This window comes from Carlito syrichta, unplaced genomic scaffold (assembly GCF_000164805.1).
Source record: "Carlito syrichta isolate Samal-C Ts95f unplaced genomic scaffold, Tarsius_syrichta-2.0.1 Scaffold65441, whole genome shotgun sequence".
Taxonomy (NCBI): Eukaryota; Metazoa; Chordata; class Mammalia; order Primates; family Tarsiidae; genus Carlito; species Carlito syrichta.
In genome coordinates this window covers 659,812-684,075 of record NW_007009537.1, presented here as the reverse complement: position 1 = coordinate 684,075, position 24,264 = coordinate 659,812, and the positions used below count along the sequence as shown (strand labels likewise).

At 38.3% G+C, this 24,264-nt stretch overlaps 1 protein-coding gene across 11 annotated transcripts in view; it reads right to left on the bottom strand.

The window, feature by feature from the left end:
* The window catches only part of DTNA (dystrobrevin alpha), a 300,965-nt gene that overhangs the window by 73,900 nt on the left and 202,801 nt on the right, over window positions 1-24,264 (bottom strand). For 7 of the 11 annotated variants that reach the window (XM_021708883.1, XM_008051371.2, XM_008051378.1 and 4 more), the window contains exons 5-9: window positions 21,713-21,798; window positions 13,933-14,087; window positions 10,015-10,120; window positions 6,635-6,801; window positions 3,618-3,742 (exon numbers count right to left, since the gene is read on the bottom strand). In XM_021708883.1, coding sequence (XP_021564558.1) covers window positions 3,618-3,742; window positions 6,635-6,801; window positions 10,015-10,120; window positions 13,933-14,087; window positions 21,713-21,798 — 639 coding nt within the window. Of the gene's footprint in view, window positions 1-3,617; window positions 3,743-6,329; window positions 6,802-10,014; window positions 10,121-13,932; window positions 14,088-21,712; window positions 21,799-24,264 lie in introns of those variants that run through there. The other 4 variants (XM_021708901.1, XM_021708908.1, XM_021708912.1 and 1 more) reach the window with 1 other exon arrangement.

Sequence of the window (24,264 nt, the reverse complement as noted above, 5' to 3'; positions counted from 1 at the left end):
GCAATCCACTCACCTCAGCCTCCCAAAGTGTGGGATTACAGGCTGAGTCACTGAGCCCGGTTTCTAATTTCTAAAGTATGTATTGGTCAAGCATTTCTATGTGTTTTTCCTCCATGTTACTTAAAATTTATAATGACTTTTTACTGATTAAGATTGGATACAATATGCATCAGAGGACTAGTATAAATTTTTTTACCACAATCATAAAACAGCAAAATGTGTTCATTTAAGACATTGTATAATGTTCAACATCAAATTCCATATCCATAGGCTTCATTGCATTAAACATATTTCAGCATTACATAAGAACATACAATTATCCCTCACTTAAACATTTGCATCATGTCATTTTTTTAATGGTGTCTTCAAAGAACTTGCGTTAATTTTCCAAAATAGCACACTTTTTCACAGTAACAAAAAATGCTGTATTTTGAGTCTATGCTGTAATTCCCCACGTCCCAAACCCTGTCACCAACCCATGACAGAGTGTGCCCAGCAATACTGCTGAGGATGCTTGCTCCCCACCCACGGTTTTCTTCATCCCTTTGTCTGTGAACTTATCCATGTGTGTAACTGATATGGATTGGAATATTGTTATGACCCTATATATAAACATGTGTCTAAAGAATAATAAAAATGTGGTTTGCACCACTATTAAAAGATGGGTCAATAAATTATTTGCAAGAGCACAGGGAAAAGTCAGTGAGGATGACAGAGATAGAGCCAAAGACAGAACAAATATTCTTTATTGCCATGTATGGTTCTAAGGAAGATACTTTTAGGATGGTCTTTGCTAGAGACTCAGCAATAAAATGTCTTACTATACAGCGTATTACACTATGGTAATATTCCTTCTGCATAAGACCTTCATACTTTAAGACATATTTGGGAGTAATAAATTAAGGGTATGAAGTGGGGGAAGGAGTATCAGTGTGCTTTATTTCTTAAAGTAATCATTCACTTATTTTCATTCTGCAGCACCATATAAAATTAGTGGAAGGTTTACTACAAAAGAGTATGTTATGGAATGTTCTTTTATTTGTCATATATTTTTAGCTAATTTATCAAAATTATTTTACATACATTTGGAAGAAGTATGATTATTCATTAATTCCACATACATATTCTTTATAGAAGATAAAGGGGACATTCTTCTTTGTCAAAGATTAAAGCATAATGCCATTTATTCTGTCTTTAAATGGCCTTGCTGTGCCTGTGATACTTTAGAATAGCTAAATGAGCAGCATATTTTCAAATTGGAAGTCTTAGAAAAAAAATGAATGTCTGTTCACGGCAATAGCATTGATTAAAGAAACCAATATGGAAAAAATTCCTATGGCTAAAAAAAAAAAAAAATTCTATTCTAATAGAATAGTCAGTGGACATTCTGCATTCAGAGATTTTTTTTGTGTGTTATTCCAACAATTAAATATCTCACATAATTTTTATTTTAAAATGGAAACATTCACCCTGGAAAAGTATTATTAGTGACTATAGATCAGTATTGTGATTCAAAGATTCTTGAGAACCTGGTTAAATACTTGGAAGTTTTCTCAGGAAAAAAGGCATATTTTGCATAGAATTGCAGTGGTATCCTGAAAACTCACCATGGAATCTAAATTAAGAACCTATTATGTAGATATAGTTCTAAGTTAATTCAATGAATAACACATCAGATTACATTGCCCATTAGTCAAAACTTAAAAATTATTATTCATTAGCCAAATTAGTCAATTAAATAACTCCTCCTCTCCCCCCCACCACATACACACCATTCTTGAGCACCCACTGGATATAATAAGGCCCTGGGCTAGGTAATACTCCAGCATGAGTTTCGGTGAGATGAACTTTTACTTCACAGTGTGTCACATCCCAATTCTTTCTAGTAGTGAGCAGCAGCATCCTATGTCCTATTACAAAGCTCACAAAGCCAGGCAATTCACATCTACATTCTCCATCTTCATCCTGGCCAGCAGTTGGGATTGAAGGCTGTTCCCTTGTGGTGAAACTCCTAGCAGGGCTGGTAGAAACTACTCTTGGCAAAGCTCACAAAGCACAGGCTTGCTCTTACTTTGTTGTGGTCATTCATTAGTAACCTAGTGATTGTCTTGGATTGACTATGGAAAGAAAATTCAAGACCTCAACAAAAACAGCTCAGTGAGGTAGATTTCTGTAAGTAGCTGGCCCTTTCAGACACTTTCCAGAATTATTTGTCCCTGGCTTCTTTTAAGGCTTGTTTTTAGGAACATAATTTCCAAAAATAAGTTAACCACATTCTACAGAATTGGTTTACATTAGTTTCTGGATACCTAGCTCATTCCAGCATGTAAGTTGAGAAACAGGAGCCTCCAGACTGTGTATATTGTTGAGGTCAGTGATCCCTCAAAGCACACTCAGGAATAAGCAAAACAAAGCCCCATATTTATACAAAGCCTATAGACACGACACAGCACCAATTGTTTGATGGTATTTGCTTAGGTCCATCAGGAAGCAGAGATGATGCCTTCTTGAGGGTCTCATACCACCACAGTGCCATTCCACTTAGGGAGTATATGCTGAACTGCCTGAAGCTTGAACTTTGCATTGGTGAATGCAATATGCTGACATCAAGACCTATATAAGTCTTACATGGGACCTATATAGGTAGGTCCGATCAGCCCACTGCATCCATTGGTGAATGCAATATGCTGACATCAAGACCTATATAGGTCTGACATGGGACCTATATAGGTAGGTCCGATCAGCCCACTTCTTGATGTCAGCATACAAATAGCTCCTCTATGGTACAGTAGGTCCCACTGAACTGTGGAAAATTATAGGCAGTTCATCAGGAGGCAACTGTGGCTACATAATTCCAAATTGTGCATAGAATCAGGTAATAAGCTTCTTTAGTTCCAGAAGAGATTGTTTCTTCTACCTAATCCACCCATTATTTTGGTTACCCAGGCCTGAGAGAGGCTGTAGGGCATGAAGTTTCTGAGAGGTGGCAGAGATGGCTGGAAGCACCATTCACTGGCCTAACTCCCCTTGGCCATCAAACCTGCACATACTTTGGAGAAAAAATTTTAGAGAATGTTCTTATTAATTTTCCCACCAATCCTCCTCTTTAACCTTCCTCCGAACAGGCCATGATTTCTCTAAAGTCATGGAGTTGAGATGAAGACAAAAATCAAAACAATTTCTAGGTTTGCTGGCATCTTTAAAATGACAGGGTCTATAGATAAGTGAAACAGAAGGCTTTTATATTTGGAACTCAAAGCATATATAATGTTAAGGTGTAATATGCTTTAAATTATTTTTTACTACAGTAGTTCCATTGATTGTTAACTTCCAATGTGCAGACCCCACTAACATCTGTATTTTATAGCTAAGCTTTTTGAATATTTTCCACTACTAGGTGAATTATATTAGTGTTGCATACTTTACTTGTACAGTTGGGAGGAAGTACTGTATATTCAACAATAACAACAAAATAATGACTTTATTTTGACTCTCCTTTTTTTTTAAGTATACATTTTAAAACTTAGTCCCTGACAACTGATATGAAATTGTCTTTGTGTAGATCAAGTCATTTGTCAGTGAAGGAAGAGGATGATTTGGAGAGCAGAGATACTCACACGATGTGAGCCAAGTTGAGTGGCTTTTCAGGCTGATCTGGGAACATAGGGTGCAACGGTTCACGGCTGGAAGCACAGCTCAGGGACTTGCTTAATGCATTGGTTAGCTTCTTAGCAGGTGATTTCTGGAGAGAAGAAAGGTAGAAGTGATAACAACGAATGTTTATGCAATATTTTATCAAATTATTTGCTTTTCATAACAGAGTAGAAGTGGTAACTAATGTTTATGTGGTATTTTATCAAATAATTTGCTTTTCATAATAGACATGCATTAATTCAATAATTCCTTTTGAATCCCTAATCTAAGTCTGGATGTTTGCTCAAGGCTGGGACTGGAGTGATAGAACAAGCTACCTCCTGTTGCTTCGTTTCAGCAAAAACTGTAATACATGGAAGTAGTCATTGTTCCTGGGGCACCTGAACTGGGTCTTAATGAATCAGCAGAAATCTTTCTGACCCAAAGTCAGGAGACTGGGAAGGTCATTTAAGATGATGGAAGCAACAACGGCAAAGGAAGAAGGAAGAAGAGAGCCCTTCTGGGAAAAAAAAAGCAGGAAGCAGATCACCAAAGACCTTGTATGGCACATCAAGGACTGCATCTTTTTCCCCAGGGCAGAAAGAGATAACAGGTCGTTTAAATCATAGGGGTGACAGCATCATATTTAATTCTAGAAGAGTTGCTCCCACTTAAGAATAGAAAATGGTTTGTGAGGGAACAGGAATGAAAGAGAGATGAGCAGAAGGTTTTGCAGATATCCAGATGCGAGGTGTTTCAGGTGTGGCTGATCACATTCAGTTAGGAGTAAAAATGAAACTTCAGTCTTTAGAATTTAAAATTCATGTTCTTTCCAGGGCATCCTACTACCTCTTTTCCATTTAGACTGTTGTGATGTTTATCTTAATGTCACACAGTCAAAATTATAGTTAAAAAAACAGCCTACCACATATAATAAAACTTTAACCAAATCATTGTTTTCCATAAGAAGCCACTTATAATTTTTTCTAGTTCTTTTACACCTGGAGTCCCTAATAGGTAATATAATGAAGTGACTTTTGTCCACATTATTTGAAAGCTAAGTAAGGGGCCAGGTGTGGTGACTCATGCTTATAATCCCAGCACTTTGGGAAGCTGAGGCAGGAGGATCACTTGACCCCAGGAATTCGAGACCAGCCTGGGTGACAGAGTGAAACTCTGTCTCTAAAAAACAAAAGGCAACAAGAAAGAAAGGTAAGCAATGAATGCATGTTTAAGAAGTCCCTCTTTGGCTTTTGCTAAGAGATGTCATTCTTAGAACACTTAAAACAACAGTAGCAACAGTTTCTCACCCCATTAACCAAAGGGCTCTTTGTCTTCTTGAGAAGTCTGATTTTGCTTTGTAGAGACGGTGCCCTGTCATATAATTTTAGAGTTCACAACTCCTAAGAAAGAGGCTTCTTATGTGGCTTTAGCATTTATATAAAACAACAAAAAATGATTAGTCTTCAAACACCAACCCTCCAGGATCTGGGACAGATGTTTGAAAACTGGAAATATATTGAAAATTAGAAAATAGGAAGTGTTAGCCTCCTGTCTTCTAGATTAAATTATAGTTCATGATCTGTGTTACTATATCTATCCTTAGCATATGGCGTGACAAACAGCAAGGGGTGGCAATTGAACTGGCATGAAGTTCTCAGTATATTCTGCCTTAGTGAAGAACTATCACTTATATTCAGAACTGGATTGGTGATGAACTACTAGCATATTTAAGTTGAATATCAATTCCCAACAATAATTTCTAGAAAAACATTCTGATTTAAAATGCTTATTCTGAAGACCTTCTTTTGTTTTTTTGCTTTCTTTTTTAGACTTTATTTTATTTTAAAGATGTGCGGTGTAAGTCAGGATTAAGTAATCAATGTGCTGGTGAAGTTTGGGCCTCCAACTGGTCCTCCCTCCCCCTGGTTTAGGATCAGGTACCCTTTATGTTGTTATGTGCTTCCCTCTCCTTCCTCCCTTCCCTGGCAGTGTCCCACGACTGCCAATCCCTTCCTTATGCTATTGTGAGTAATGTTCAGGTCCCGTTTATGAGTGAGAACACGTAGTATTCGGTTCTTTGCTTTTTTTTTTTTTTCCAAAGAACATGTTACTGTTTCAGTAAAGACTACAGGTTGAATTGAAATACATTACAATATAGAAAACCCCATAAAGAGGTTGCATTTTCTTGCGATAGAAAAAAATCTATTTCTACTCCAAGGGGGGCTTGAAGGGGCTGCCTGTATATCCCACAAAAACTAGTCTATGCATAGAGCAGTCCTGGAACAGATGCATAAGAACAACATTGCTGGAACTGATCTTTGAGTCTGACTAGGATAGAGGGCAGAAAAACCGTAAACCATTTGAACAGCAAGCCCACTGAAACAGTCAGATTGTCTCCCATAGACCCACTGCCTCGTGCTCCTGAAACACATCCATCACACACTCACATGCCACCTTTACCAAGTTGGTCATTTACACAATTCTTGAAAAGGTGATTTGCTAATATAACCACAATCTCCCCTACCCATGCTCTGCAAAAAAGCAAAATGGAACAGTATTAAGTCCACACTCTCATATACTTTTCTTAATATTCCAGTCATGCATGTGACTCCAGAATCTAAGAAAAAATGAAACTAACAATGATTTTTAAGTAATTCCCACAAAAACAAACCTGGGAAAAAATTTTAACTTACTGTGAATATGAGACTGTGTTCCAGAAGGTGCTTGCTGTTCAGTTGTTATTTAAATCAGCACTGAATTATCTATATTCCAAGAAGTAACATAGTTTGAGTCTTCCTATATTTTAAGTCTTAGGATGCTATACTGGGTTCAGAAGAATAAATAAGAGACTCCAGGATGGGAGGAAGGAGGAATGAATGTTAGAGTTGGGGTAGAGGGTACGTTTGCCCCTTAATTCTGTCACCATCCTTAGTGTTCCCTTTTATTCTGGACAGCACGCACACATCCAACTGTAAGTACTGCCTGGACCTCGCCTTACCCATGACGTGTACTCTTTCATTTGGTGCTGGTTGCTATGGGAACCACCGGCATGTCCCCTCCAGAAGCAGTCCTGACAGAGCTGGTAATTGTGACACTGCTGGCATCGGTAGCGAAATCCCATCATACTCTCACTGTGGCAGTAGGAACACTCAACCGGATGGAAGACTGAGGGGGAAGTAAGTGAAGGAAAAATAAAGCAAAAGCATGAGCTACAATAAAGAAAAGTACAGTCTAACCGAAACTGCATTTTCCTGCTGTGTGCCATGATTTCAGATAATAGTCGATGCTGGCTCAGAGAAGCATTTAGTTCACTTCTGGATTCTCACTACCCTTTCAAATGTGTTTGGGGGAGGAAGAAATGAAATGGGATGGAGAAGAGGTGTCCTTTTAACAACCCAAATCTCTGTAATGCCATTTGCTTTTTCTGCCCCTATCACTAACACTACAAGAATTTAAATTACTCAAATTGACTTGTTTTGACCCAGAACTGCTCTCTGTCTCCAGGAGACCAGCACAGCTCCCTGGGAGACCCAGAAACACAAGGGGTGGTTACATTGTTCAGTGGGAAGAAAGCAAATATTAGAGAAATGTAGAATGAGAGGAAGAAGAAAGAAAGAAAAAAGGGGGTAGAGTGGAAAAACTGGATGAGAGAATTGAGTTATATTTTAATAAATAGAGTGGTTGATGGTCTTATTTTTTCTCTTTATTTTATTATAGAGATGTGGGGTACAAGTCAGGATTAGGCACATTAGTAGTCTACGTGCAGGAGAAGTTTAGGCCTCCAACTGGTCCTCACTTCCCCTGGTTTAGGGTCAGGTACCCTTTGGGATCATCACATGCCTTCCCCCACCTTCCGTCCCCTGGCAGTGTCCTGCGCCTGCTAATCCCTCCCTTGTATCATTGAGATGAATGTTCAGGACCCACTTATAAGTGAGAACATGTGGAACTCAGTTCTTTGTTTCTGTGATAGATCACTAAGTATGATGGTCTCAAATCCATCCAGTTTGCTGCAAAGCCCATAATTTTGTCCCTTATGGCTGTGCAATACTCCATCATGTATATATACCACATTTTCTTTATCCAGTTCACTTTTGATGGTCAGGAGGGTTGGCTCCATTTTTGCTATTGTGAATAGTGCGGCAATAAATATGTGTGTGCAGGTATCTTTTTTGTAGAACGAAAAGGCACTCCACGTGTGTTCCCAGAAGGGGGATTGCTGGGTCATAAGGAAAGACATAGAATGGGCTTATTTAATGAGTGGAGTTGCCTTCACCCAATAAGCAATTTTTTTTTTCTTTTCTGAGGCAGGCGGAGAGGACCCAAATGATGTGTAAATTATCTGAAAACAGTTTTAATTCATAGAGCTGAAAGATACTTAACTTCCTTTGGCAGGAAATTTGAATTATAAGGCAGGCAAGGTAGATTGAGATTTGAAGTTAATAAGTGATCAAATCAAAGTAATTGTCTACTTGCTGTAAACCAAAGATACTAAAACAATAATAATGGTTCTTGTCCTTGGTGAAATCATTCTCTGGCTAACCAGCCAGGAAAAATAATGCACATAAGAATAAATGACGATAAAAAACAAAGTGTAAAAACAAAGACATAACCAGTTCTGGATGTGTTGTCTGCTCAACATGCATTGAGCCTCCCTTTTCTGGATTTTGGAAAAGACTAGGTTAGGGCCTAGATTCAGGGACAACCGTTCCAGGACTGTGCCTAAGAAATTCCTCTATAACAGGAAGTTTGAAGAGAGAAGGGATAATCAGAAAATGAGTAGTTCTAGAACAGTAAACCGTAAACAGTAACACAAACTCATCCTGCATAATAATACGAGCCTTGATTGCTCTTGACTTCTGAATATGGATATGAAGCATTCAAAAGAATCAAGCCTGTTAGTGAAGGCAAAGAAATTAGTAAATTCATTCTTTAAATCTTCTATAGAGCAGAACAGGATAAACTCCTCACTTTCAACTTAGTGAGATGAAAGGTTAGATGCTGAAAGTTCTGTATGAGAAATAAAATTAAGCTAATTTTAGCTCCAATGTCTACTAAAGAAGTATATAGAAATTAGGCAATATAGAGAGGCTTTAGTTTCTAATAACAGGTACAGAATAAATGATTTCTGTGATTGCAAAGAAACTACTGGATTCATTCTTCATGTTTTCTCTATGAGCAAAATAGGATAAATTCATAACTTTTAACAAAGTGTGCTAAACAAGGGCAGATCCTAAAAATTCTGAATGAAAATTTAAAATTAAGCCACTTTTAGCTCCAACATATATTAAATAAATATATAGAAGTTAAGTAACGTAGAGAGAATAAGCTCCAGTCTTTAATAACAGATATGGGATGAATTATTTTCTATTCAACAGTGGAAAACTTTCAGAGCTACATTAAACAATAAATAGAAACATCTAAAGATTAAATGGAGCCACTGAATTGTTCCATGTTTAAATTTCTTTAAATCTTTGTTTTTAAAAATTTTTTTATTATTTATTTATTTTGAGTTGGAGTCTCACTCTGTTGCCCAGGCTGGAGTGCAGTGGTATGCTCATGGCCACCACAGTCTTGACTTGCTGGGCTCAGGTGACCCTTCCCATCTCAGTCTTCCAAGTAGCTGGGACTATAGGCATGTGCCATAAGACCCGGATAATTTTTTCATTTATTGTAGAGACGAAGTCTCATCAAGTTGCCCAGGCTGGTTTCAAACTCCTGAGCTCAGTCAATCCTCTTGCTTCTGCCTCCCAAAGTGCTGGGATTACAGTTGTGAGCCACCATGCCCACTAAATCTTTAAATACAGTTCCAAACTGTATTTCATATGTAAAACTTGATCTGTCAAAGGGAGTTACTTGCTTTAAAAAAAATGCTACAAAAGTTACATTTGCTCTTATCTTTGATGTAAGGACAATTATCGAAAGCTCACAATCTGAGCAAATGGCTAAAAATTAGCAGGGTGCTATCATTTAATTTTTTGCCATCTCTCTCATCTATTCCTGACTGAGAGCCTGAGAAGGAATAGTCAGTGCCATGTATACCAATATTGGAAATTCAGACATAAAATAAATACAATAAATGACACATTCCTTATTGAGGTTCTTTTGTTGTTGTTGTACCCAGTCTTTTAACCCCACCTGACTTGTAGTTGCGAGGAACACAATGAGATTTAATACATTTTTAGAACTGATAGTCCTAAACTTACAGTGGCCCTTTAAAGCCTTACTGATTAGAGAGGTGGGTTAGTTCTATCCTAACACAAGTAAGAACCACTAAATAGACTTCCCTAAACAATAACAGAGCTCAATAAGCTCAGGTATACCTGAGGATCTAATTTCAATAATTTGAAAAACTGCCTTTGCTCATTTGTAGCTACTCACCATTTTCTACATTTGCCAGTCGATGCAGAAGAGGCAACCAGACCAGACACTGAGGAGGAGGATCTGACATGAGTGTGTCCAAGAAACCATTTAACGTGACTTTTTTCTGCATCAAAAATAAAATAAAATAAAATAAAAATACACACACACACAAAATTAGGACACTTAATTATCTTAATTTATCAGCTATGTAAATGTCATTTGAGACTAAAGAAACAAGGGACTCAACTCAATCTCTAATATATGAGAAAAACAGTACTTGCCAAGTGTGTTGTTAAACTAGTTCAGAATTGAAAACGTCAATTGCTTCTTACAACTAAGCATATATTGGACTGAATTATCTCCACGGAGGCTGAGTCAATGGTATTACCAGGAGAAAAACAGTTCCAAGAGCATCGCTTTTATATATGAGGGACAGTATAGAAATGACGAGGAAAAATGAAGAACTGAAATTCTCCAGGGGATTTTACTTAATAATGCATCATAGCTTATTCTATAATTCTCCTACCCATCAGTCTTCTAAATTTGTAGGACAACTTCCCTTTCAAGCTTCCTCAACTTCCTTAAGTACTAAATATTTAGTGGTTAACATGAACGCTTTTGTTATACAAGATTAGAAGGGAATCTTGTTAAGAGAGAACTACCTAAGTTAAAATAAAATTTCTTCTTTCCTTTTTAAATCAGTCTGCCTCTTTCTCATCATGGTCTTTTCTTTTGTAGAAAGGAAATGCATTATATCTATAAATTTCTTTCAAAATGACAAAATAGGATATAGTAATACATATACTGTAAATAGCATGAATAACAAAAATTACATGTTTATATTAAAATTATTCTTTTATTTGAAACTGTGAATTAGAATATCAAAATGGATGGGATCATTTTATTCTTTTCTCTTTTTAAAAAAGTTTTTTTGTTTTAAAGATGTGGGGTACAATTCAGGGTTAGGTATACAAATGTTCATTATGCAGGTGCCCTTGTTTATGTATTTATTTACTTATATATTAGAAGGGTCTTGCACTGTTGCCCAGGCTGGGCTGAATTCCTGGGCTTAAGTGATCCCTACACCTCAGCCTCCTGAGTAGCTGTTCTAGACAATTTATGAAGTATAAAAATAATCTATTCTTATTATTTTTATTTGTGTTACCTTTTTTTGTACTTCGACTGATCTTATCCACTTTTACTATTCTTCATACTGGTTAAAAATTACTCCTGGAAGTTTCCAAAAATATTCTTATAATTTGCATATGAAGATATTTCTCGTCATTATGGATATACAAAAATTATATAATGTAACAGTCTATAGATTGTTTCAAAAGAGACTTTGAGCATGGTGATATCATATATAATTATTTTAAAGTAATAGGTCCTATTAAGTTGAAAAACCCAAACAGTTCTATTATTCTGGCTAATTTTGAATGAAACATATTCTGAGGAATTAGAACATTTATCAAATATTCTATAATAGATTACCTAAAATCTAATATTTTAGAAATAAATACAATTGTTCTTGTTTCTGTGATTGAGTGAAGTAATGTAACACGCAGTTACATTTCTTTGTGTTGAATCATCTGCACATTTGTAGATATGAACTGACAATGCAAAAACAATAACAAAACAAGAACAAGAACATGAGAGCAGCATTAAAAGATTGGAATTAGAGCTAGAAGAACAGAGTTAAATACTCAGCCCCTCTGCATTCACTCTCTATGAACTTTATATTGTTAAAAATGAATAATACAGTATTTTTCTTGTTAGCTCACAGGCTTGTTGCAAGGCATAAATCAGACAATTCCCTCTGTGAACCATAAAGCTCTGTACAAATATGAGAAGCCATACATTTAGAATGCCATAAGAAGCGTTGGTGAGTACTAAAATAGAAAAAAAATTAGTTGGCTGGGCACAATAGCCCTTGCTTATAATTACAACACTTTGAGAGGCTGAGATGGGAGGATTGCTTGAGGCCAGGAATTGAAGAATAGCCTGGGCAACATAGCGAGACCTGTATCTACAAAACAAACAAACGAAAACAAGTTAATAGATTTATGCTTTGAAATCACTGATACTGTTTTAAAAATTATTTCAGTAAAAAGAAAAGAGTCACTTTAAAATCAGTAAAACTCAGTATAGTGAGCATTGGTTGTTTGCAGTATCTGGGGCAGGGATGCAACTTTTTTAAAGATAATTAAGACAGGGGGCTTCAGTCTTTTGAGAAAAGCTTCTTGGAGAAAGTGACACTTGGGCAAGAAAAAGGAGTTGGTAGAAGAAATGGAGCGGACTCTCTAGAGAGAACACGTGCAAAAGAAATCTGAGGGTATGAGAAGGGAAGGAGAGAGAGAGCCCGTAGGGGTAGAGAGAGATGAGAGAGTGTTACAAGAAAGTGACACTTGGGCAAGAAAAAGGAGTTGGTAGAAGAAATGGAGAGGACTCTCTAGAGAGAACACGTGCAAAAGAAATCTGAGGGTATGAGAAGGGAAGGAGAGAGAGAGCCCGTAGGGGTAGAGAGAGATGAGGTGAAGAAGGCACAAGAATGCAATCCCAGGGAGGGCGCAGGCAGTGAAGTCAGCTAAAGCAGACAGCAGCAGGTCCCAGGTGGGCCTTGTGGGGGAGAGATTAGGAGAGAGGACGCCTCCTTTATTGTCTCTCTGAATATTTATCCCGTTGCACTCCATGCATTTTGAGGATCTCCTAATATGCATTTTTATGATGAGGTTCTGGAAGAGTTTGAAATGCAATGAGGCACAATCCCCAGGCAATAGGATGATCTGAAAAACATTCAGAAAGTGAAAGCAGTCGGATCTGATGATTTACGAAAAACTCTGGGTTAAGAAGGAGTATAGAAGGAGGCTCAGGTGGATGGATCCGTTCTGATGTCACCAACTCCAGAGGGAAATAGAGGATCATGTTCTAGTTGGGGACAGAGATAAGGAGAAATGCCTAGGAGATCCTAGGCGAGTGGGCATGGGGGCATGGGGAGGGTCAGAAAGGCTCCCTGGGTAAGGTGGCAGGAGAACAGAGGCAGCATTTAATGTAGCAAACCATCCTTCTTTATTAATTGCATGGATACATTTATGGGTCTACAAAAATTCATGACCTAAGACATGCCTAATGCAGTTCTGACCTCCCAGGTCATCAAGGAAACAGATTGATGAAGTGTACTAGCTGGACAGTTAATGTAGGTTTCTAGGGGCTACTATATACCACGTTCTTACATAAGGGATCCTTTAGAGGACACATTTGATTAGTTTGAATTTTTAAAAAAATTGTAAACAAATCTTCAATGTATGGATTTATAAATTACCACTGTGCTGTGCAGGAGAATGGACATGTAGGTGTTCTGTGTGGCTTTAAAGGTGGAAGTATGGAGAGCCCCTCAAGCCGAGCTGCTTCCCTGGGCTAACCTGCGCCATGCTCAGTTAAAACACACTATTCTGAATACCAAATGTATCACACTGGGGATGATTTAGGAAGCTGTGTTCGCCATATCTTGAACCTCCCAGACCTCAAGGTGATGGGATTCCTTTTTGGACTCCTTTGTTAAACATTGATAAGTTTGCTGTTGGGTCAAACATGTATTTCACGTGAGGCTAAGGGACAATTCAGCCCTTCTGAGAGTGCAATAATAGTATTAATAATGATATTGAGGGTGCAGGGGAGTTTTAAGAATTAAATTAGACAATGAAAATAAAGAACTTAACATGGTGCCCGTCTCATGGTCGGTAAATACCATCTACCGTTATTAACCAAGTGTCTTGGGTTTAGTTACCAGTTCAGAGGTCATTCATCAGAGGCTGGAAGATACACTAACAGGTTGTTATCACATAGAAAAATGTGTTTATCTGTGACATGGAGTGGCATCTAGAAGGGGAGCAGTCACTGTCTGAGAGATACTTGCTTAAACACATTTTTCTCCCCTACCTGTTGGGAGAAACAGGATCTAGCTGACTGTTCTGTGTAACCAAATGAAGGACCTTCAAAAACTGCCGTGGGAAGTTTGAGAACTTCCCGAAGGAACTGGTCGTATCGTCCATAAACCATCACCCCACTGGAGTCAGAAATCATTGAGAAAATATCTGATGGAAAGAAAAGGAAAGATATTTAATCATCACATGAACATTCTCCACTGTTTTTGTTCAACGTATCTGCTGCAAATATAAAAAATGTTGCAGAATATATATAATATGTATTTTTAGTTTTATTATAAAGATGGGAGTACAAGTCAGGATCAGGTGCATAAGTAATGCATGTGCAGGTGAAGTTTGGGCCTCCAACTGGTTTGGTCCTCATTTCCCCTGGTTTAGGACCAGGTACCCTTAGTGACAATAATATAAAAGCTAACTTTTATGTTGAAATACTCCTGGCATGCTGTTTTTTCTGATGTCTTTTTGTAGAGGATTCTGACATATATCATTAACAAGCAATTTGGGTAAAATTAGCATATTTTGATTAGACCAAAGCCACCATGTTTGTTTTGAGGTCAATTATCAACTCATTTGTAACTCAGAAATTGTGAGAAATATGCTGCCCTCATTTGCAACACACAATGAGAATTTTACTACAAAGTTGGGGTGTTTGTATGTATCTACTCATCTAGCTAGCAATTTAGGTTTATATTATCACTAATACTTTTGGATTTTGGTTTAAGATACTTGAAAAATGAAAGAGAATGGGTATAAAGATGTAATGAAAAACACTTGATTAACTTTCTACAGAGGCAGAAAACTTGGTGTAAACCATAGTGTTCTGGGTAGAAGACACCTGAAGGGTCTTTTGACTGTAGTGAAGAGGAAGTGTGGCCTTGTGAATGATCGGTGAGGTAAAGTCAGGGTCCTGGGTTATTCTCCAAAGAGCCTGTGGCTTCACTGAACCTTTGTTCTTCAGTTTCTGTCACTATGTGCACTTAATGAATATTAATGGCATAATTTCTCAAGGTACTTTATAATTCCTCTGCAGAAATCACTAGTGAATGAAAGAATTTGCTATTATATAGTTTATCACCATGCTAACTAGATTGTCACTAGGCCAGCACAGCTGCTGGGATAAACTATTGTGAATGTGCTGCCTCCATTCATTTTGGGCTTAATTTTTCAAGGTCAAAATGTAATCTGGGAAACATTGTTTTTACACCAAAGTCAAATGTTAAGAATACCACAGGCTTTATTGGATTATGTTTTGAGCATGTGACTGTCTTTCATTTTCATTAAATATTCTAATTATACAGGATTTCTACTAGGTTGTAGTTTCTTAATCATGAGGCTATAGAAATTCCATCTGAACAAAAAAATTTAATGCTATTCTCATCTACCTTCACAATATTGTTTACTTAGGGAATTTTATCTCTTATGTTCCATTATAAATAGTAAACATGCAAACAAACAAACAAAAGAGAAATTGCCAACAGCATAAAACTGTCAAGTAATTCCAAATATAGAAATCCAAGAATTCCAATAGAAAGGGAGAGAAATAAACTCAGGAAGAGTAAATTGACTTCTTTTTTTTTTTTTTTTGAGAGTTGTTTATTCTGGGGCACATTGGTTGGTTTATAACAGAGTCATCAATTATCTTCTGGCCTCTGATTTTTCTAGACCAGGGAAAGTGTTGGAAAGCAGACTAGTCCTTCCAAATCTCCCACTGAAAGAATTTAAACATGCTCCATAACTAGGGCAAAAGCAGAAGGAGTACTAATAACCTGAAACTAATATTAAACTTACCTGTGTTGATGAAAGTCTTCTAAGACCAGGCAAAATAGGACTAGATCACTGGGACTAAAGGGAAATGGCTGTTAATGGCTACTCAACTTTTTAAAAAGAAATGAAAAAACTCTGAGGAAGCCATCAAAATGATATGTGTTTATACCTTAGTTTTAGGCTGTGTATACACACATACACATACACATACACATACATAATATGCTTGTAATGTGCAGTACGTGTGTATATGTATACACATATATGAAATAGAGGGCAATTTCAAGGATTAACCTAGTTAATGGCAGTAAAGCACTCAGATTAGTGCTTGGCACATAAGACTCAGTATAGAAATGTAGCCACTTATACTATTAGCTTAATTTTTATTTTTCATTTTTTTGAGTCCAGGTCTTACACTGTGTCCCAGGCTGGAATGCAGTGGCATGATCATGGCTCACCACAGTCTCAGTCCTGGGTTTAAGCAAGCCTTCTGCTTCAGCCTCCCAAGTAGCTGGGACTATAGGTATGCACCACCACACCTGGCTAGTTAAAAACATTTTTTTTTTGTAGAGATGAGGTCTTGCTATGTTGCCCAGATTGGTCTTGAACTCTTGGTCTTGAACTCCAAACAATCCTCTTGCCTCTGCCTCCCAAAGTGCTGGGATTACAGGCGTGAGCCACCATACCCAGCCCTATTTTTTCTATTAATTTTATATTGCATTATTCTGTCACCTATTTCATATGTTTAGGCTTTACATTCCAATGGGATTGTTCAGTAGTAAGGTTCCAGATCATACTCCAAACCACATTTGTTATTTTGTATAGCACCATGCAATGATAAATACTTTAGAATAATTTACATTAATCGATTCATTCAACTAAAATCAACTAAAATACCAAATGTGTGAAACTGCGTTAAGCAATGAATATACAGAAAAACCAGAATGTAGTTCTTGCCCTCTGGGAGGGCCCAGTCAATTGACGGTGACAGAAAAGTGTTGAGATAGTGCATCACAGAGCATCACACACTGTCACATCATGGTGTGGATACCAGAAATGCAGGGTGTATAGGACGCAGCAGGAGTGCAGATGTTTCCCAGAGGCAACAGTGGGCCAGGGAAGAGGTCTTACAGAGGGGATTCAAGGGACAACTAGGGGCTGGCCAGGTACAGATGAGGGCAGTGGGTTTTAGGAAACAGGATCAGGATGTGCACAGGCAGGGAGATGAGAGCCAGCACGATGTACTTGATGCACTCAAGGATCTTCAAGGAGGTCACTGGGGCAGGGGTCTCGGGGCACACAAGGGCATGGTGGGAGATGAGGCTGAGATATGAAGAGTTTTGAAGGTATTCATTCCTTCATTTCTTCATTTATTACTTTTTTATTTAAATTTTTTTCTTTTCATTTTTTTTTAGTTGACATAAAATAATTGTACATGTTTATGGGATACAGGCTGACATTTTGATACACGTGTTCAATGTGTAATGATCATATCGGGGTAAGTAGCATATCTATCACCTCAAACTTTTGTCATTTGTGTTGGGAATATTCTAAATCCTCTCTTTTAGGTGGTGGAAAATATATAGAAATCACTTGTAACTATTGTCATCCTACAGTGCTATAGGACACAAGGATTTACTCCTCCTATCTAGCTGTAATTTTGTACCAGTTGTCTAATCTCTCCCTATCCTCCCCTTCCCCTCCCTTTCCCAACCTTTAATAACCACAATTCTACTCTTTACTACTATGAGCTCATTTTTTTTTAGTTCCCATATATGAGTGAGAACATGCAGTATTTATCTTTCGGTGCCTGACTTGTTTCACTTCACATAATATCCTCCAGGCTCATCAATGTTGCCTCAAATGACTGGATTTCATTCTTTTTTTATGGCCAAATTCTACTGAGGAGTTTAGATTGTGTCCAGCAGCTGTTGAGGGAGAAACTGAAGGATTTAAAGCAGGCCAACGCATTAGAAACGTTATCCTGGGGGCAGGCGTAGAGGCATAACTACCCAGCCCAGTAATAGAAACTCAATAAATACACGGTATTTGCTGTAATGCTAGTCTTTTAAACAAAACAAGTTCTCCCCAAAGCTTTGGAAGAGCACATGGCATACCAGGCTTAGAGCACTGGATTTAGCATTTCTTAAGATCCTTAGAACTATCCAGGAGCCCCGAGGCAGAAGTATAAACAAGTGTTCCAACCCATCAAAACAACAGTTTCTAACTGGGCCAAGAACAACTGGACAGAAAAGTAATATATTAGGTCAGTTTATGTCTAGGTTGCTATGGCACACACCTGCAGGGGGCACGCTTCATCTCCTAGGCTGTGTCCATGAATCTCTCTGGAGTTACATAATAAACACCTTGTACACCAGTTGATTACTTGATTACTGGAAAGTGTTTTGCAACATGGGGTTGTTGTCTCTTTTAATGCATCTTAAAGCATGAAAAAAATCAGTTTCAAATTTTCTGTTGCTTTCTCATTTTTGTTTGGTTTTTAATGATTTCCAATTTATTTTCAGCCAAATATTCTTGTTCTGTGCGTTCCAACAATATAGGCCTAGTTGGAACAAACTAAGTATCCTTTATCCCTATGCACAAAAATAGAAAAATTGCCAAACAAGCACAGCTGGCGTATTGGCTTACAGTGAATTAAAAAAAATTAAAAGATGGGAAAATAAAACACTCAACCCCCAATCAATTCCATATTCCTTCATTTTACTTTTTCTTATTATAGAAGTAATGTGGAAAGTGATGACTTTCCTGGCTTTATTATTAAAATGCAAGCCAGTAAAACAAGATATGTAGAAACACCCACAATTCCACTCACCAAGGAGCAGCCACTGCTCTCTGTGGGTAGACTTTTGCAGGTAGATTTGCCCGTATTTGCTCATTCAGTCAATAATTATCATAGAAAACAGAAATACAAGTGACTAAGGATATTCATTTTTGACCAACTAACATTCTGGAGAGATTCTTGCAACCAAACTGCTTTTAGCTAAATTGTTTTGGGTCAAATGGTTTTCAACCAAGTTACCCAGAAACCACCAAAACCATTTTCCTGTGGTTAAATATACAAAGAGTGACTCCTCAGTAGGAGAACTAGGAACACATAAGGTCATGATTCAGGCTCACTGCTCTCGAAGTGGGGTATGGTATATATCAGGGTCACACTATCTGTTCTTCTACAGAATTTGTGACATTGTGAAGATTGCTTCTGCAGACAGGAGGACTTAGTTTACTCCAAGGGGATTCATGTATTTTGCTTCCTTCATTGCACTGAAGACTGACTTTGGCCACCAGAGAGCATGCATGCTTCGCTCCCTGATTGTGCTTTTTGGAGGGTGATGGGATGGTGTGAGAAGAAAACACCATGACAGTTACAATGTTTGCTTCGAATTCTTGGACCTGTGGGAGAACTGCAAGAGTTTTGACAATAGGTAAAGATCTGCTCTGACAGTTATACCTCGAGCTTTGCAACTGTGCTGCTATTGCAAGGTGCTTACCTAACAGACAATCCCTACATCTGTGTTGGTCCCAAATTTGTTCCTGAGCTGAGGGAAAGGAGTGGCCCTCCCTAGTCCATGACCATTGCTATCACTCCAGGAACATTGTGCTTTTCCTCTTACCAGTATCTGGCTTAATAATTGGTCTGAGATGCTGCTCTGGGCAAAGACACTTAAGGGCTGGGGCCACTGGAGTGAGATGAGTGGCTGTATCTTCTCCTACCCACAGGAGCAGGATGAAATCTGATGAAATCAGAGCAAGAAGGAGCGCAAACACCTATGTCCTTGAGGACTCCGAATTAACATGTGAAACTGATATGTTAAAGGCTCAGAGGAACTCTGAACTGCAGAAATTGAATTTTATCAGTTTTCCTCAAACTTACTTTAATATGAGAGCTTTTTACCCGGGTACCTATTAATATATTATTGAATGTGTTTTTGGAAATGTTTCTCAAAAAAATTTTATTTTTATGTCCTTGTCACAAGTGGCCAATTGTGACATGGGGTCAGCAGACAAGGTTTTCAGGACTGTCTTCCTCTGCCTTGGTTCATTTTGCCAACGTTTCTCTTCCTGGTTTAACCCTGACAGAAATGCCTCCTGGATTATTCTGAAGCTATTTTTTGTAAAGGCCACTGGTTTCAGCACCTTGTAATTTAGCTATTATCTCTCAAACAAGTACTAAGGTAGATAGCTTTGAGTTTTCTACATCTTTCAGGCTAACTCAAGAGAAACGACATGGATTTTCCTGAGGTCTGGTTGGGCTTCTCTGGATCCTGGCTGCATTTGGCTGTTCTATCACAGGAAGTCCCTGGAAGTGAGGGAAGCTGTGGGTCACCCGGGACTTTGCTGTCCCTTTTAATTACTTACTGGTCCAGTGAAATAACTCTTCCCTGGAGCATGTCTGTGGAAATTTCATAGGAACAAAGGGACTTTTTTCTTTTCTTTTCTTTTCTGTGTCTTCCTCCATTCTTTCTCTCTCGGTGGATCAAGAGGCAAGAGATCTGACCTAGAAGCTGACAGACAGCAAGGGAGACTCAGGCTGGGAGTCTCAGATAGCTGCAGCTAGGAGTGACTCTAGAAGTATCAGAGAGAATCCCCAAATTTGAGATATAGAAGGAGGCTGGAGAGTAAAGAAGTGAGGTAACTTCCATAGGAAGTTATGAATTAGTCACATGGTGGGCTTGCAACCTGGAACTCCCGATTCCCTTGACAGTGCCCTTTCTAACATAGCTGTTATAATTCAAACTCACATTATTTAGGGGAAAGTATAAGGTTAACTGAAAAATGTTCTTTTTGTGTTTTGGGTTTTTTTTTTTTTGAGTTATAGTCTCACTCTGTCACCCAGGCTGGAGTGCAGTGGCATGCTCACGGCTACCCCAGCATCGACCTGCTGGGCTCAGGCGATCCTTCTGCCTCTGCCTTTCAAACAGCCAAAACTACAGGTGCATGCTACTCCCTCCCCTCCACCCCCGGCTAATTTTTTCATTTATTGTAGAGATCAGGTCTCGCCAAGTTGCCCAGGCTGTTCTTGAACCAGTGAGTTCAGGCAATACCCTCCCTCGGCTTCCCAAAGTGCTGGGTTTACAGGCTTGAGCCACCGCACCTGGCCAAAAAATGTTATTTTAAACAGCAGCATCAGCATCATTTGAAACTAGTTGGAGATAAATATTATTGTCCCCCCCCGAGCCTTACTGAGTCAAAAATTCTAGGGGTGGGATCCAGAAATCAACGTTTAAAAAAAAACTTCTCCAGGTGATTCTGATGCACAAAAAAATTGAGAATCATTGGTGTAGAAAGAAAAAGAAAAGTCAGGGTTCAAATCCTGGTGCCATCTTGGCTATGTGATTTATTTTAACTCTCTGAGTCTCAGTTCCTTTACCTAAAACACATAATCAAGCATGTGTTATTGGTTTAAAAACTACCATATTTAGAGACAAAATATACATAAAGGCCCACAATCACTTAATGTGCTTTAGTTATTATGTTTTTATTGGCATCTAGCTCATTCTGTCTATCCTGTCTCTATGCAACTACTGTACCTCTTTTCTGGCACCATTTGTTTTGGAGCATTGGGGGTTCTCAGTGATTGGAGTGGTACTGGCTATTCAATGAGGAAATGTGGCAGGATCTTTGGTTTTAGAATACCTAACGGGAAGGTTGCCAAATATGGCCTTGTGTCCCTATGATGATAGACTGCCTGTAAGGTTGCATAGTACAATGAACTAGAAAGAGTGTTTATCTTACTTTAATATCAAAAAGAGTCTGGTTGGTGATACTCAACAGATTATAATTAGAGAAAAACATTCATTTCATTAATATTTATCTAATATGAAAATATCTCTTTGACATAATCCCAAGATCAAAGAAGACTGTATTTTAAATAATTCCTGCAGAATGCAGAAAGATACAAACAGGCAGGGGGACATAGTAGTAATAGGGGAGACAGAAACATTGTACTTAGATGGAATAAGCGAAGACAGACACAAGGAAAAATAACTTACATCTTAATTTGTCCATGATCTTCCCTCCACACAAGGTAGCTAAAGCCATTTTGACAGCAAATACTGAAATTTTTCCATGGCCTTCACTGTTTAATGACAATAAAAAAAAAAAAGCATGATGTCATTTGGAACACTTCCAATAACAAGGTTTGACATTTTCTATTCTGTAGAAATCACAGGATACATAGCTGCATGCACTATATGAACACATCTATTTTAGAAAATGTTATGAATACAATTCAATGCAAATGTCTGAAAGACTGTTTATTCAATATTTTCTTTTTTTGAGAGACATCAGAATCTTCTAGTTTATTCTCTGTATGTGTTGCTTAAAACATTGGCTGGTAGCCGGAGAACATTCATTTTGAGGTTCATAAAATAATTTTGTGTACAATAATTCCATAGTCTATAATTTATTTAAACAAAGCTTCAGAAACGTCACTTTTTTGTCAGGGAATTCCTGAATTTGAGGTTAGGCTAATTATGGGGACTTTGTTATCACACATTTTTTCCAACCATTATTTCCTACCCACAAGCCAATGTGTTTATGTGATGTTTTCTCTTTTCAAAACAAGTTGGTATTTTATTTTTTTTTATTTTTATTTTTTTCTTAATTTTTTTTTGAATCAGAGTCTCACTCTGTCGCCAGAATGGAGTGCAGTGGCTGCTCCCGGCCACCGCAGCCTCGACCTGCTGGGCTCCGGCGATCCTTCCGCCTCAGCCTTCCAAGTAGCCAGAATTACAGGCATGCGCTACCACGCCCAGCTGATTTTTTGATTTATTGTAGAGATGAGGTCTTGCTGCCCAGGCGGGTCTTGAACCCGCGGGCTTAGGCAATCCACTCACTTCAGCCTCCCAAAGGTGCGGGATTACAGGCTGAGCCACCGAGCCCGGCTCAAGTTGGTATTTTAAAGGAGTGAAAGTGAAAGCTCTGTTTGAATAGTCCTCTTGCTACTAAAATGACACAGGTGCCGTCAAATCTTCATTGATTCAGGAGGTACAACACACCTGTCCTTCACAAAATGTGATAAAAAGGGCATCTTGTCAGAAGTATAATGTTTCAGTTAAATGATTTTCCTGCTGAAAGAAACTGTTTATTCTTATATCCTTGGAATCAGAGAGCATGTTATATTAGCAATTCATTTCTTTGAGAGCTACTCTTAAGAGTGATCAAAAAATGAATTTAAAATAATAATGTGACTGAAAGGTAAGTAGAGTCTGCCTTGGCAAGCCTATAGAATATAGAATAAATCGTTTATATGAGTAAAATCCACATACCTGATATATTAGAAGAATAAGCTATAATAAATAATTGTGTTTCTGTTCCTTACTAGACTTCAGAGAGGGGTCATTTGTTATCTTTGATACTGTCATTCTTAGCATAGTACCAGAAATACAGTTGGACAGAATGCAAACTGACTGAATCCCATGCTAGTGATGCTTCCATTTAGATATCTAAGCCTAAGCACCAGTCTTATGGGATCATTTATTGTGAATCTTAAATACCTTCTGCCAAATCGAGTATATATAAAATAGAATTCACTATCTTTGTAGAGGTCTTCCAAAATACTCAGATTAAACCTAAAACTAACCTGCTCTTCCTCCGTTGGTCCCTCTTCTGGGACTTTAGAACCACCACGTCCCTAGTTATACAAAAATGAATCCTGGGGTGAGGGGTCACCCTTGATTTCTTGCTCTTCGAACAAATGTTTGAGAGATTCCAATAGACCTCTTAACTGTATGTTGAATTCATTCCCTTCTTTCCATTCCCACCGTCGTGGTTCCCATCTGCTCTTTTTTAAAACATTGTAATAAATTCTGAAGTGATCTCTCTGTTTTTACACTCACAGCACAAATTTGACTGTATTATTTCATTGTTTAAAAACTCCCAGTCTCTGAGGTGAGTGGATTGCCTGAGCCCATGGGTTCGAGACCCGCCTGGGCAACTTGGCGAGACCTCATTTCTACAATAAATCAAAAAATTAGCCGGGCGTGGTAGCACGCGCCTGTAGTTCCAGTTACTTGGAAGGCTGAGGCGGAAGGATCGCTGGAGCCCAGCAGGTCGAGACTGCAGTGGCCGGGAGCACCCACTGCACTCCAGTCTGGGCAACAGAGTGAGACTCCAACTCAAAAACAAAACAAAACAAAAAAAAACTCCCAGTCTCTTTTTGTCCACAGGATAGAGTTCTTTTTCTCATGGCATACATAGAAGTCTCTTCTAGTCTCATCTGCTACCATTTAGTTCTCTTGTTGTACCACACACCATGGTCACACTATTCAATGCCTCCTGGCCCCTGCCCTTCTCACCATTGTCTGTTCATGACTCTCACACACATTTGTCAAGACATCTCTTAATATCATCATTCACCCTGCCCTGAAAACAACTTTTCTCTTGGATGTCCATCTAGGCAATCACTCTGCCCTTTGCTTTTACTTATGATATGATACCTATCACACTGAGTAGACTTGCTTTGTTTTTTTACATGCCTGCTATGTGACTCAATTCTACATTGTGAGGGCCTTGTGGGCAGAGATAGTGTTTTCTGAATTAG